General features: G+C 37.4%; 2 protein-coding genes across 2 annotated transcripts; both read left to right on the forward strand.

Annotated features, from left to right (window-relative positions):
- The first annotated feature begins 3,655 nt into the window (after positions 1-3,655).
- Positions 3,656-4,594, forward strand: LOC126495946 (putative olfactory receptor 10D3). The gene is given in 1 exon segment (XM_050133545.1): positions 3,656-4,594. A coding segment is annotated over 1 exon segment (939 nt).
- Positions 4,595-14,784: 10,190 nt separating this feature from the next.
- Positions 14,785-15,753, forward strand: LOC126495947 (putative olfactory receptor 10D4). The gene has a single exon (XM_050133546.1). It carries the CDS (start codon positions 14,815-14,817, stop codon positions 15,751-15,753), a length of 939 nt encoding a protein of 312 aa, XP_049989503.1. The 5' UTR covers positions 14,785-14,814.
- Positions 15,754-16,690: the final 937 nt, after the last annotated feature.

A 16,690-nucleotide genomic window follows, 5' to 3' on the forward strand; every position in this document is an offset into this window, starting at 1 on the left:
ACAAACACACAGTTTTGATGTTTCAGTTTACCAAATACCTAAGTAGACTGGTGCTCCAAGTCATAACATTATACAGTAATTTCTCAGCCATATTTTCACAGGTGACTTATCAGAACCAAGGGATCTGGTAAAGGCTAAACCAAAAGGCAAGACTTTTTAGCGTTATTGCTTTGTGAGTAAAGTGGCTGTCTTTTGCTATTGATTTTTTGCTGTAGCTGACTCACTTTTTGTTACATATTTAGGGATCAATTCCCACAGTTCAGAACTGTTTAGCGAAAATAGTTTCCCACTGCCAGGCCTTCATTCCTCTCTCCTAGGTAAGTGCAGAGATCTGCCTTTCTGCAATTATCTTTATCAGCAGGCATTTGGTCAGTTTAGGGTATAGGCAAGGAGCATCACATTTAAGGCATTAACAGATCTCCTAGGACATAGAATTACTACCTGCCCAAGCTGCTGTTCTGGTTTCACCCCACGATGAGAACGACTGATAACAACATAGCTCGAGGACTGATAATTTAGAGGCCTGGATCTTTTCTTCACTTAGAGCATTAAGTCTAACTCCAGACCTAGGCCTTTGGGAACTGCAGCATCTGGTGTGTGTGCTATCTGATCCACAGCCAGAGCTTCTACCTGACTGTTTACGTAGATTGCTTGGTTATCTGATTCTGTGCATGCTGGGAGAGGAAAAAAGTGGTGTGCTACATTTACTAAAGATGTAGCATAGAGCACACTATCCTTCTCCTCTAAAATTCCACGATGATTTAATTTCTTTCTTAACTAACTTTCTCCATTAAGGAGTACACAGGACATGTCCTAGTAACTCCCACAAATCTGTGTGTGTGTGTGTGTGTGTGTGTGTGTGTGTGTGTGTGTGTGTGAAAACTCTTATCTGATTTCCTATGGGGCAAAATGATTCTGGCCCTGGAACCTGCTAGGGTTGGGGAATTGCTGGTTTTAAGGACTGGGAACAATTGTAATAGGTAGAACTAAGGACAAGGAAGAATGATGTAGAACTCAAAACAACATAAAACTAGAGAGAGCAAGAAAGAATAAGGATCGAGAGAAGAATAAAGAAATAGACAGATGATTCCTTCTGTGAGTAGACTTCTCCACTCTCAGATTTCTACTCCACCACCCATAGCTATTTGTGGCATCTTTAGTTGAATATTGTATGGGAGTCCAAAGGCTAAATCCCTTAAGGCTCTATGAAGACTAGGTTCCTAGGCAGCACATGTCTGTTGCCCCAGCTACTGGGAAGGCTAATGCAGTGAAAGACCTGAGGACATAACAATATCTATTTTGAAAAGCCAGATTGATGAAATAACACTCTTACATAAATAAATACTTTTAAATGCTACAAATACTTAAACATTAATTTCTAATTATATTTTTATAACACATGCAGCTTTTCTGTTTTTATCATATTATTGGTGTTGCATGTACAAGACTTAGTTGTTAAAAGTAACTTTCTTGTATGTACACTTATTAGTGGGAAGGATTAATGAAAGCGTTTTACCCCCAGTCTTCACAAAGAAGCTTATAGTTTTAAAAAATCTATTTTCTACTATCTGAAGGAAGGAGCTTAAAAGTTCTAGAGGTAACAGATAGCTCCTAGGTCAAGGCTGGATAGCAAACTGGACGGTAAATAAAGGATTCGTTGTTTATTTATTCAAGACAGGTGTTGCTATGTAGCTCAGGCTGACTCCAAACTAGCAATCTTATTGCTTCAGCACCCTGTGGGCTGGGATTACAGGTAGGGTTTATGATATCAAACCAAATATTCATTTTATATAGATACACAGTGAATTCTTCAGAAGAAGATACGTAATTTACTTTTTTCTAATCGGAAGACATGATATGTGTGAAATTGAGTTGATTACTGTACTCCAGAGTCAAATACATTTTATTGTATAATTAACTTTGTTATATGATGTTTTCACACTTCCACCCCCACTACGATACACTGCTCATCTTTGTCCCCTCCCCCTTTCCACTGTTCATTCCTCCAAGAAGTTTCCTGTTTGTCTTTATGTTATATGGTAGATTATTTTGAGTCTTTTGAGGAGTCCCCATAGTGGTCAGGCCAATTTACATTTCCTGCAGCAGGGTATAAGTGTCCCCTTCCTGCACACCCTCACTAGCATTTATTGTCAATTGTATTCTTATTCATAGGCATGCTGAGTGGGAATCTCAATGCAGTTTTGATTGGCATATTCTTGATACGTAAAGATGTTAGTTACTTATTCATTTATTGGTCATTTTTGTTATTCTGAGAGCTGCCTATTCATTTCATTTATTTGGATATTGCATGGTTTGATTGTATGAATGCATTAAATATTTTAGATTTTAAGCACCTCTAAGGTGGAGAGTTGCAAATGATTTGTTCCCCTTCTGTAGATTAATGCTCGCCAGAGTTCATATGAATAGCATCTTGTTTGCGCAATAATTCTATATACTAACTGTCTGTGTTTTTGATAAAGTGCCAGTTTATTCCTACAGGTTCTTCAGCCAGGACTTGGTTCCTCATTGAGATCATCAGTGGTTCAAGTATCTGCCCCCTTCATTACTGACATTAATTACAGTAACAATAACTATAGTAATTATAATTACTGCACACTGCAAAACATAAACTTTTACCAGTGTTAAACTTGTAATAATATAGATTAGAACACTGTGAAGCAAAAATATGGTTTATTAGGTTACTTTTACTCAATTATACTCATGGTAGTAGGTACAAGAAGTTGGTTTTTGTCCAACATATTGAAAGGTAAGATCTAATCAGAAACATGAAAGAGAGTGAGATTTCAGAAAATGTGATGAAATTTGTTGTTTAGATTTATGGAGTACATACTTCTATCAATAAAACAACATTATAGAAATTATCTGACATTCTATAGAAAGAAACCTTGAGGAGAGAGAATATTAGGACACAGGGATTTTTTGCACCATGTAATACTTTTGACTCAGTAAACTTCCTATCTGTGTACTAGTGGGTTGGAATGCGAATTGTAAGCTCTTCTTTCAGATGTAAATGAAAAATAGAACAAACAACTAAAAGCAAAACTACAAGATAGTGGACAGACACAAAAAGAGCCAGAGGGGGAGATAAGGACTGGGAATGATGTATGCACAAGGCTAAGGGATGAAATCCTCAAATAAAAATTTAAACTATCTTAAGAAGGGAAGTGTGAGTTCATGATTTAACTCAAAGTTTTTTTGCACATATACTTGAGTAACTAGTCTAATTGCAGTCTAAGTTGGCTGATGTTAATATGGGATTATCACTGGGAAAAAAGTTTTCCTTGATAAGATAGTAAGATCTGAATTGTGCCAGTTTATTTGAGGTTAGGCCAGATTTGAAGACAGTAAACAGAACTGGTGACATGTGTTGATGACTTTAAGACAGTTTAAAATACAAAAATACAAAGATGAGCTATTATTCCCTTATATAACCAAACATATGAGGATACTGATGCTGAAGGTGGCACAACACTTTACTGAATGTCAACGGCAAATTCATTTCTGGTCTTCTCTTCCCTCATTGACTTTAGATTTCAGCCACTGCCTTAGATAGGAATCCCTTGGTCAGGAAGCTGTTCTCAGTTACTCATGGACAACATTGCTTGACTTCTCCAGGCCTACCTGCGTCACAAACATGAGGAACTACACCTTTGTGACAGAGTTCATCCTGCTGGGAATTTCCAACAGCGAAGGCCTAGAGAACATGCTCTTTGTCCTGTTCCTGGTCTTCTATGTCTTTGCCTTACTGGGGAACCTGCTCATCTTCCTCACCATCCTGGCTTCCCCCAAACTCCACACCCCCATGTATTTCTTCTTGGGGAACCTGGCAGTGTTTGACATATTCTTCCCTTCTGTGAATTCTCCTAAGATGATGGACTGCCTAATGGGACAGAGTCGTACTATCTCATACCAGGGCTGTGTCTCCCAGGTCTTCTTTTATCACACTCTGGGTGGCACCGAATGCTTCCTATAAACAGTAATGGCCTATGATCGCTTTGTAGCTATTTGCTACCCTATGAGATACACGATCATCATGAACCACAGGGTATGTGCCTGCCTCACAGTGGGCACGTGGCTGGGGGGTTTTGTACATGGGAGCATCCTCACATTTCTTATCTTTAAGTTACCCTACTGTGGACCCAATGAGGTGGACAGTTTCTTCTGTGACATTCCTGTAGTACTGTCCCTAGCATGTGCAGACATCTCTCTAGCACAGACTGTGAGTTTTACCAATGTCGGCATTGTTGCCCTCATGTGTTTTCTTCTCATTCTCACTTCCTACACTCGTATTGTCATCTCCATCTTGAAAATCCGTTCCTCAGAAGGCAGGCGCAGAGCCTTCTCCACCTGCAGTGCCCACCTGACATCCATCATCTTGGTCTATGGTCCTGTGATTCTTGTTTATCTCAGACCTGCTTCTAGCCCCTGGTTGGATTCTGTTGTCCAGGTGTTTAACAATGTTATCACTCCTTCCTTGAATCCTTTGATTTATACTTTGAGAAACAAGGATGTGAAATTAGCCCTGAAGAAGGTGCGGAATCAAGCGGCACAGCCTTTAGGGGATAAGGAGTAGGAGAAATTCCTTTCTGAGTTTGTTTGGAGCTGCTTCAGGCCCAATGCCTATATGTCTCTTCCTTCAGAAGAGTCTTAACAGTTAAGTCAATGAATTTGTGTGGATTTACTGAGTTTCAGATTTGCATTTTCAGCAATTCTCTTCAAATTATTCCTGTACTTTCTCCATTTTTGGTCTGCTAAACTTTTATGTCTTTTCTGCTCCATGTACTCTGTGCCTGTTTGAACCATTTCAATTGGCTATCAGGAAATGGCCTGTTTCTACTTCGTGTATTTAATGGAGCCTAAACATTGCTTTTTTCTTTCTTTCTAGTTTCATTCCCTCCTTTCTTTTGCATTCAGAGAAATTGTGTTCTGTTTATGGGCCCTTATCTCTTAAGAGAGAAAGTGGGCATTGAACTATGTTTCAAAGTGTCAGAACAGAGACCATAAATTTGTAAAATGTTGTTGAGCCAGATTTTTTACACATTCTAGACATTCTTTTTTTCTGGAAAAGCACTATGTGTGTAACTAGTTAAAATGAAAATAATAACAACATTTAATCTTTATTTGGGGGTTGATTCATCATTTAGAGTTTCACATTACATTAATTTCAAAATCGTAGTTTTTATTTTAGCTCCATCTACTCAAACACTTAGAATAACAGTTGACATTGAAATCCCTCTTAATTTGTACATGACAGTGTTTGAAGTATTTTTCATTTATTGACTAAATTAATCACAGTGTCATAAATGATAGATTCTATGAACATGCATCTTACAATGGGAGCAATTGTGAACAAGGAGCTATTCATTGCTGATGTTTGTGCACCTGTAACTAAACCTTCACAATTTCTTATGATAGTCTGTCTCATTAGGAGAACTGCAGAATCGCCAGTTTCATATAACGGAGGAGGTTTTAAGTTAACATTCTCTATATATCATTCATTGTCCTCATTACTTTTGTGTAGTATCTAGTATAATCTTCACGGTATCTGTGTATTTACAAGAGAGCTGAGCACAGGGCAGCTGGCATAGCAACAGCACCATGGAAAGTAGGGCAGGGAAAGACTTTAGGTAATATCTAAGAGAGAGGCAATCTCGTGACAGTCACTTCAGGTCATTGCCACTTTGAAATAATATTCACTCATTCACTCTGATGCAAATTGATTGATTAGCTTAAAACCTCCACCCAATTGCTCTAATGAGGAGCTAGGAAGCATACTTACTAAATTATAATAATATAATAATAATTTAAATAAAATAATAAACACAATAAATTAATATATAATAAATTATATTATATTGTATTGTATATTATAAATACTATGAGACTTGATGCTTATTCTGCTCCAATCATTTATTATAGAACCTGGCAGTTTAGAACAGAATTGAATATTTTAGGTCAGGGACACTGGAGGTGGCTTAGATGGGGTTTTTAGCAGGGATCTACATTGTGAACTGAGCAGCAGTCTTCTGATGAGGCTTGAATGGGCATAGTGGCTCAGTGCTGACCTCTTGTGAGGAGGCCTCAGCCCTTCACCCACTATGTGGGCGTTTCCATTTACCCACCTTCAGCTACTCACACTCTCATTTTGCTTTTCCCAGAGTGTGCTCCAGGAAGGTTTAAGCAGAAGCTTTTATAGCCTTGTCTTCAGGGTCATATACAGTCACTCTTGTTGTCATGGAGAGTAGACACATGAGGTATATCCTCAGGTGGGGAGGACTACGCCCCATATTGTGAAGGGACATCCAAAACTGTAGTCACATTTCGAATCACCATAGTTCTACTTTACATGAATGCTTACCTGCTGGATACATTTCTAGTTAGGGCTATTTGCTATGGTACCATATGTATGTTTTAAATAAATTTCTTGATTTAAAAGTTATACTTTTCTTTACCGGGCATGGTATCATATGCTTGTGATTCCAACACATAGATAGTGTAGGCAAGAAGATGGAGATACTCAAGGTTGTCCCTGTCTAGACAGTGAGTATGAAGCCAGCCTGAGCTGTATTAGACTTTATCTAAAAACGTGAGCAAATAAATACAGCATTCTGACTGTGAAAAAACATGCATTTTAGATTTTATCAGCTTTTTTTCATTTGCAGAAAACTTTTGCTACCTACCATTCCATTTTTTTGCTATTTATTAATCAATTTGTCATTAGCCATTAGAGTAGCCAGATGTTTATTGGAAACTTGCTGTGTATAAGGCATAGTGCTCGTGAGCGAGGACATAGGATAAGACAGACTTGATCCCAGCGTGTAGAAAGAAAGCCACAACAGACACAGAATGAAAATGTAGTACAAATTCTGTACAACCTAGAATTCAGTATAAACTGCAATACTTAGGAAGAAAGGATCCTAGAAAATGAGCAAAAGAGGAAGTCCATGTGTTGGAGCTTTATAACCTCACTTTCAGCCTCTATAATGCCAGTCTACTGTGCTTAGACTCTCTAACTCTTCCAAGGTGGCATTGGAAAATGAGTTAAATCACACTTTTGAAATGAATGAAATGACACATTAAAAACATTATGACGCTAAGGGTGTTTGGAAAAGCCATAGAGAAAAATATATTTATCTAAAATTACATACAATATATAAATACATACACACAAATGAGGTTACCCCACTTAGATTGAGAGTTGTGCAAATCCCTGTTCTATGAATGGGAAATTTTCTCTCAAGTTATTGCAGTCCAAGCAGCTCCCCAATCAATATGTCATTGCCTTTGATCACCTCCCAGAGGTTGAAGGTCAGAGCCTCTTGCTGAAGAGGCCACACATGTTTGACTTCTATCTCAAAAGAAACAAGTTGATCTGACTGCACAAATGTCCTCCCTGAAGACTAGCTTTGACAGTATTAGAAGGTGTTGTGCAAGCTTTCAAGGGAGAAGAGCAATAAACACCTATGAACCACATTAATCACCAACCAGTATGGCAAGTTATCCCTCAAGGTGCAGTATTGTGGCATTTACATCTTGACAGTAACGAACAACTCTCTAAATAGACTTAAGGCCTGCTTGATAGGCATAATGCCAGGTATGGTAAATTTAGCACAAAAGAACTGATCCCTGATGTAAATGGTTGTAGAACAGTTCAAAAATACTTAGTATATCACAATGCCTTGTATTGAGTGTTCTTTTAGTGTGTCACAGTGACTTCTTGAGTATTCTTACAGTAAGTCACTGTGGCTTCTAGAGTATTATAGCAGTATATTGCAATGGATACTTGTTGAGGATTCTTGCTGTCTGGAGAAAGAGAGCTCTCTACTGGAGCAACTTTACTGCAACGATAAATTGGCCAAAATACCCTTAAATACACACAAACAAATTTCAATCGTGAAACAAAAGGAGCGCTAAATGAATACATTTGATTATACAAAGAATTAGACACAATTACTCTTTTATAGCTTATTGCTTTGAGTTGATATGTAAATGATTGCACATGTCTATGGGGTCATGAAATATAAATATAGATCCTGTGTTGTTTTTCTGTTGCTGTGATAAAACAACATGACAAAATGCAAGTTAGGGAAGAAAGAGTTTATTTGTGTTATGGTTCCAGAGGGATGAGTGTGTCATGGTGGGGAGGGATGGGAGCAGGGGCAGAGGCTGAGATTTCTTAATTGGAACCACAAGTACAAAGCAGAAAGAGCAGACTAGAAATGGGATGAGCCCCAAAACTCTCATCTCTGCTTTAGTGGCACAGCCCACCTCCCAAACATCCACAGACAGCGACACAAATTATGGACCAAGTGTTCAGTTGAGCGAGCCTTTGGAGGAGAGTCTCATTGGAAACACCACAGCTGCATTGTGTTAATGGTCAAACCAGGGCCATTAGCACATCCATCTCTTCCAACGTGTCTCCTTTCTTTGTCATAAGAACAGTGAAATTTTATTTACTAGTTGCTTTGAGTTTTTCTCATTTTTCTCCTGTTTAGTTGTTAAAATATTTGCTAAAATTTTGGGTTGGTTTTATTAAAAGAATGGAAAAGATTCAAACAGGACAACAATCAGTTTTAATTTTTTTTTCTAGATTTTCAATTCAAAATGCTGAATTAGTTCCAGAGGATAGCTTAGTACAAGCAGAGCTCCCCTTAGTGACTGGTGTAAGTAGTGTGTCTATGTGCTTGTGTTCTGGTTTATTTATACTTTGATGGCAATAAAAACTGTCAGTGTGAAAGAAATGCTGAACCCTCTGAAAACACCCCAAACTCCCCTTATACATATGGAATGTTTCTCCTGACTCTCAAATTGCAGACAGAGGAAAGTCATATCAGTGTCTTCACTGTACCTTAGATGAGGGGCAGGAAAGAATGAAAATGTCATTAGCCCATTCAATAAAATGTAAGAAATCCTGGCTTAGGAATCAACAAGACCCCAGTGCTTCAGGGGAGGCACTTTTTAATTCTTTTTAGGTCATGTAGGTGTGAAATTATGTATATATAAAATGGTGTTGTTTCTTTTTCAAAAGTGAATCCCATCATGGGTGTTCTTCCTGGTCCTGCTGCATTTCTTACTACCTATCTGTTTGCTGTTCACAGGTTAGTAAGGTCACTCATGTGAATGGAGAAACAGTTGGAAACTGTCTTCAAGAAGAAGAGTTCAACAGCAACATTTTTGGAATTTATTTTGTTAAGAATAAGAAAAGAAGCCAGGCAGGAGTGGTGCACGCCTTTATTTATTCCCAGTACTTGGGAGGCAGATCTCTATGAGTTCAAGGTCAGCCTGATCTACAAGAGATACTTACAGGACAGCTAGGGCTGTTACACAAAAAAACGCTGTCTCATAAAACCAAAAATAAATAAATAAGTGGACAATGAGGACTGCTGAGAAGTCAAGAACAATGGGATTGGGTTTTGATCCTACTGCACATACTGGCTTTGGGGGAGCCTAGACTGTTTGGATGTTCACCTTACTAGACCTGGAAGGAGGTGGGAGGTCCTTGGACGTCCCACAGGGCAGGGAACCAGGTCTGCTCTTCGGGCTGATGAGAGAGNAATAAATAAATAAAAATAAATAAATAAAAAAGTATTGAGGACACCACAAAAAAAATAAATAGAAAAAAAAAAAAGAACCACACGTATTTCAGGGGTATGATTCACTAAAATCCATGACATTTGTGTAATGAACAAGCCAGAACTTCAAATATTATTAATGATTCCGTATTAGTAGTTGTTGTTTTGTTTGTATATTTGGGAAAAGTTACATGTGTTCTGGTGACTCTATTAACACTAACAGACAGCGGAGAGAGTGAGCTTCATGAACTTTTGCTGTAACTGGAAACATCATTTTTTCCCCCAAACATTTTGACATTGAAAATCCTTTGGATTTCCATATGAATTTTAGAGCTTGGTTGCTATTTTTCACAGTAAACCTTCTAGAGTTTTTGTTAGGATTTTATTTAACTCACAGGTCAATCATTAGTAAACTCATCTTTTAGTACTCTAAAGTGCCATTCATAAGGAATGCATGCACATTTTTCTTTCAAGATGTATAATGTCAGTGTTCAGGTCCAGCCCAGTTTTATTGTTATTTTCTATTTTGATATTATTTGGAATGTTACTCTATGATAATCACATGATTACAATTAATTTTCCTGTATCAACTATGTAAATAACTTTGCAATCAAGCCTGAATACTAATCGTTGAAATATTTTCAGCTAAACTCCAGATCTGTATGGATAATCACATTGTCGGCAAACTCAATTTACTTTTATTTAAAATTCATCTTTTTCTTTTTTTATACTGAATTGTCTTATGCAAAAATTGTTTAACATTGAGTAGAAAAGGTGTGAGTATTAACTTAGTTCCTAATTCTAGAGATGAAATAACCACTTTGTTACCATTAAATATGACATTAGCTTGTGGGAATTTGGGGTCTTGTTTTGTTCTTTGAAACTTTGGAGATTATTCCATTTATCTAGTGAAAATATTTCACCATAGATTAAATTTGCAATTTGTCAAATTAGTTTTTGGTATTTTTGGTGTGTTGAAAGAAAATGCCTACTAAAGGGAGTGGCACTGTTAGGAACTATAGCTTTATTGGAATAGGTGTGGCCTTGTGGGAGAAAGTGTGTCAATGTGTGGGTGAATTTTTGAGGACTCCTTTGCTCAAACTTTACTCAGTGTGAAACTATGACCCTTTTCTGCTGTCTGCAAGCTAAGATGTAGGACTCTAGTCTACTTCTCCAGCTCTATGTCTGCCTGCACACCTTCCTCTTGTACCATAATGATAATGGAATAAACCTCTGAAAAGGTATGCCACCCCAATTAAATGTTTACCTTTATGAGGGCTGTCATAGTCACGGTGTTCCTTTACAGCAATTAAAACCCTAACTAAGACAGATATTGGACTGAGGTATTGTTTTGATAGGTCTGGCCATGTTTTTTGCTTGCTAGAATTTGGAATTAGTACTTTGGGTTAGGAAACCAGTGAAATGTTTTAAGTGCTGCTTAAATGGCCATACCAGAAGGAGTATGGAAGACAGTGGTTGCAAAGATGATTTTAACTGTGAGGGACTGGCTCAAGAGGTTTCAGAGGAGATTTTTTTTATGTTGCCTAAAAATCATTTGTGTGATATTTTGGTGAAGAATGTGGATGCGTTTTCAACTTATAAAATCTTTTAACATTTTTAGATAATTTTATATATAGTATTTTTAAAATTTGCTCTTATAGGCACTGGTGCTAGCAAAGTAATTTGATAGTGTTCTTCCACATTGTAGTATTCATATTTAATATATTTCTACTTTGGCAAACTCATCTTAATACATTCTTAAATGTGGACAACTCAGAAATTAAAAGATATTACATATACCAATATAATGTCAATGCACCCATCTATTTTTCTGTTTTCTATTTGTTTACTTTAGTAAATATTATAAACATGTTCAAGAAACATAACTAACTATCCAGAATATGAAGATAGTTAAGTGGAGCATAAACATATGTGCACACATACACGCACACACACATAGTGTAGATTAAATACTATTACTAAAAGTAAATTATAGCATTGGAATGATTCTGAAAGTACTTTGAAAAACGGGAATTAAAATTAGGTTAAACAAAAGGCAAAAACTACATACATATACAGTGTGATTAATAATACTTTAGAATACTTCAAAACTGGTGGGATGATTGGGAAAATCACTTCAAAGTTACAAAACTGATAAGAAAAAGAAAATGCAGTGTTCCCTTGGGTCTTATGTATTTAATAAATAAATTACAAATTGTTATATTACTTCTATAGTGAGTATATTAATGAGGGAGGGAGTAGGTAAGGGCAAAGGGTATAAGAAAAGAAATTTAAGCCTTTAATTATTCCCTATGCTTATTCATACATCTTAAGTCACTGGAGATATTGTCCCAAAAGAGACCAGTTCCATGAAATCTTTCTAGTTAGAAAACATTATAAATTCATTATTTGGAGGTCAAATTAATAGCAGAACTGAGTCGTAGATTCAAGAGGAGAGGGTAAAGCATCTTGTCTCTACATCAGGATACTTTCTGCACAATAGAGTCTTTTGTTAGAAACTTCTTGTCTAGAAACTTTCAAGATAACTGTTTGCTTACATTAGCTGTGATTCCTGGCTGCTGGTATGTGGGTAAAGCTCTGGCTTCTTTTCACTCTTGGGCATGCCTTTCCCTCTTCCATTCTTCTGTGTTCATCGGATCATTTTCTAAAACATAGAATCATAGAGCTAAAGAAAAAGGTTATTTATTTATTTTTTTAAATGAGAAGCCTATGGTTGTTGAGGTTGGTCACCATCATCAAAAGCCAAGCAATATATATGCTTCAACCCCTAGAGTGCTAAAGCTGGTACCCATTACACAGATTTGAGTTCATTGATCCACTATTAAATCAACAATGAGAAAGCAATGAAAGGAAAAACTATAGGTTGTTTGCATATGCATGTGTGTGAGTGTGTGTGTCAGAAGGACTTAGGGAGGAAATGAGTAACATCAGGGAGCTAGGGTCTTATTTTTCACTTAGCAAGGTACAAGAAATTATCCCTGTGTCATAAAGTATCCCCATTGCTATCTTTCTGCACCTTATCCACGAGTACTTCCTTTAATGGGCATATGTTTATTCTGCCACATGACATTCTATCTTCATACCTAAATATGAGGGAATGGAGTGAAAGTGAAATTGGGATATTCACAAAGGTTAGTGAGAAATTTTAGAATTTGCTTCTTGTCGAAGCAAAGATCAATTTTCACAATCCTCCCAGAAGAGTGATTTCCTCTTCTGTCTCCCTGGGAGGCGGTCATGTAAGTTTTAACATGAATCTTCTATGGTAGGAATTTGGAATCTCCATGGTTAAGGAAGACACAATTCCAGAGAGTTTTCCTGGTATCACGTCCTTTCTTAGGACATTCAGATATGAAGTATGGTATTGAGTTCTGACTGCAGAGTGTCAGGGAGAAGTATTTGAACTCTATACTTTCCTGAGGGCAGGTGAGGGCCAGTCAGCTGTGCAGCTCTGCAGTGTGAATTCGGTTACTGGGTCACACACAGGAAGTCTATGAGTAAGAGAGTGTCTGAGCACTTCTAATCTACTAAATGCTCCTTCACGAAGCACATTGTTTAAGTGAAAGGAAAATAATGCTCCCACCCCCGATCAATGTGTCTTCTTTTGTCTTTAATCACAGGCTCCATAATTATCTATGGTTAAATAAATATATAAACAAATGGAATAATATTAAATGTGCTACAGTTCTTTATAAGCTGTTTTAAATTAGGTTTTCATCTTACCTGCAAGGCTTTTGTTGTTATTGTATGATCATTCTTACTGCAGGGTTACTTGCTGGAGAGTAACTTGTTAAACTAACTTCATTATGTATTTGCCACTAAAGGACCAACACAAACCACAGCATGATACTTTTTATCTCACTCAGGTCACGATCATTGAAGGCTGAAAATTATCCAGTTTCCTTAGTGTAGGTGAGGTTCTGAGCCATGAAGTTTCTAGGGGTCCAGAGGCCCACATTGGTGGAAGAAGGCAACGGTCAGAAACCACATTTACATTTCTCTGTGTATTTAAGACATGGGACTTTCATTTATCTTTGTAATTCTGGCAGGCTAATAGAAAATGAGTGTGTGAAATTATATTTATTGCTAAGGTCCAAAGTCAATGTCTAATAGCTAAAACAGAGAATTTTTGCATCCTGTCTATAACTTTGCTGGGATTTTAATTTAATCATATGGTTTGAATAAGACTAAATTCAGACAGGACCTGGCTTGTACACTAAGGACAATGATTATCTGAAACCTTCTTTTTGCTTCTCTTCATTCTTACCATCAGTTATGCTTTTTGTATAGCAAGGATTTTATTTGGTCAAAACCCAAATAACACACATCTGCAATCTATTAGGCACTGTGAATGGATAAGACTGCTTTCAAGAACAAATGTTAGATACAGTAGAACAAAATTAGCTGCTGGTCATACATAGAAGGATAAGATAAGTGCAACACAAAACAGAAGAAGAATTTTTTGGCGATTATTAATTACTGATTAGTATCCTAATTAATAATGTTAAAAAGCACTAATGATATTGAAATTTCCATTTGTGAGATTTTTAGCATAGAAATAAAATTTGACTGAGAAGATAGATCATGGGAATGTAGAAAGTGTTTGTATCATTGTACAGCGTCTACTTCTAAACTCAGTCCACATTCTTTCTCTGTGTGTGTGAGTCTGTGTGTGTGTGTGTGTATGTATGTATGTATTCTAAATAAAAGCAACATGATATTATAACTATGATTGATGAAGAGTGGAAAGTATATTTTTGGAGGCAAACATTAAAAAGAAGAGTCTTACTTTCTTTTCCTTTTCACATTTTGCATGCTCTATTGGAGCAATCATGTTATGTCCAATTCAAGCACAGCTTGGCCATCCAAAGTGAAGAGAAGTCGTCATCTGATAACAAAGGTTTCCTAAGAAAAATAGGTGCTCTGAAATGTACCAGCTTTTTTGTTTATTATTATAAGGCAAATGTGACTGGTAAAAAGCTATCACCGAGTAATATTCTTTCCCCCCACCTACCATGTAAAGAATTGGAGACCAAATGTGATACACAACTTAACTGAATGCCAAGAGTAGATTCATCACTGGTTCTCTTTTTCCTGTTTATGCAGTCACTACCTTAGATAGGAATCCCTTGGTCAGGAAGCTGTTCTCAGTGACTCATGGACAACATTGCTTTACTTCTCCAGGGCTACCTGCGTCACAAACATGAGGAACTACACCTTTGTGACAGAATTCATCCTTCTGGGAATTTCCAACAGAGAAGGCCTAGAGAACATGCTCTTTGTCCTGTTCCTGGTCTTCTATGTCTTTGCCTTGCTGGGGAACCTGCTCATCTTCCTCACCATCCTGGCTTCCCCCAACCTCCACACCCCCATGTATTTCTTCATGGGGAACCTGGCAGTGTTTGACATATTCTTACCTTCTGTGAATTCTCCTAAGATGATGGACTGCCTAACGTTGCAGAGTTGCACTATCTCATACCAGGGCTGTGCCTCACAGATTTTCTTCTATCACACCCTGGGGTGTACTGAGTGTTTCCTGTACACAGTGATGGCCTATGATCGCTTTGTGGCGATTTGTTACCCTATGAGATATACGATCATCATGAACTACAAGGTGTGTACCCTCTTCACAGTGGGCACGTGGCTGGGGGATTTTGTACATGGGAGCATCCTCACATTTCTTATCTTTAAGTTACCCTACTGTGGACCCAATGAGGTGGACAGTTTCTTCTGTGACATTCCTGTGGTGCTGTCCCTGGCATGTGCAGACACCTCTCTAGCACAGACTGAGAGTTTTACCAATGTTGGCATTGTTGCCCTTACATGTTTTCTCCTTGTTCTCACTTCCTACACTCGTATCGTCATCTCCATCTTGAAAATCCGTTCCTCAGAAGGCAGGCGCAGAGCCTTCTCCACCTGCAGTGCCCACTTCACATCCATTCTATTATTCTATGGTCCTGTGATTCTTGTTTATCTCAGACCTGCTTCTAGCCCCTGGCTGGATTCTGTTGTCCAGGTGTTTAATAATATTGTCACCCCTTCCTTGAATCCTCTGATTTATTCTTTGAGAAACAAGGAAGTGAAATTAGCCCTGAGAAAGGTTTTAAGTCAAGTAATGCATCCTTGGGGGTATAAGGAATAGAAACAATCATTTTTTAAAGTTGATCCACGTTTTCTGTCATCAGAACTGTTGCCAAATTAGTGAGATGATGAAAGCTACTCTGCTTGGTTGGTGGGTGTCCTCACGGGCAGGGTTTATTTGGGCTAATATGTGGATTTAGCCATGTAAAAAAGACTTTTAAGATTAATCCAGTGTTTTAAATTGTAGTTTGCCAAAACAATGAATCTTTCTGCCTTGCAACATCTACTGTGAAATCCACTTTTGATTGGTTGAATTCTTTTAATTTTTTACATGCACCTATTGGGGCAATCAGCTTATGTACAATTTTATGAAGCTATACCTTTCTAGAGACTATGGAGTATGTTATGCTTGCTTCAATTTCTCTCATCACTTCTTTCAACTATTATATCTTTCTATATTCTTCTAAATGTCCCTTTGGTCACCCAGTTAAGCTAATCACCATTAATATGGTATGGAATTTGAAAACTGGATTGAAATAAGTAAATGCATCTCTATCCTGTCAATTTTGATGAAAATCACCAAATTTAGAACAAAAAAAGAATCTGTGTATAGGAGATGCCACATTCAAATAGCCTGAAGAATGTTGATTATTGTCTGATTCTTAAAGTCCAAAGTGTTTATTTGCTTGTTATGAACTGTGACTGGTATTATAGAAAAATAAAATATGCATAATAAAGTGCTCAGGCACTCCCAGGAAGCACAGGGAATTGATAAAGGATCCTGGTATGACTAGTCCCCACTCAAAAGCTGCTATCATGACACAAATGTTGCTGGTAAAGAAATCAATTTAATTCAGAAGCCAAACTGTGAGAAGGTGGATAAGGCTCATTTTCAAACACCACCTCAGGGACCTCAGACAGACCAATGCATTCCTGCAACAGTGGGGCCATGTGCAAGGGCTACATAATAGTGTAGTTTTGTCATCAGACACATGTGT

Source organism: Alexandromys fortis, unplaced genomic scaffold, assembly GCF_014885135.2.
Source record: "Alexandromys fortis isolate MF-2015 unplaced genomic scaffold, M_Fortis_MF-2015_v1.1 scaffold_231, whole genome shotgun sequence".
NCBI lineage: Eukaryota > Metazoa > Chordata > Mammalia > Rodentia > Cricetidae > Alexandromys > Alexandromys fortis.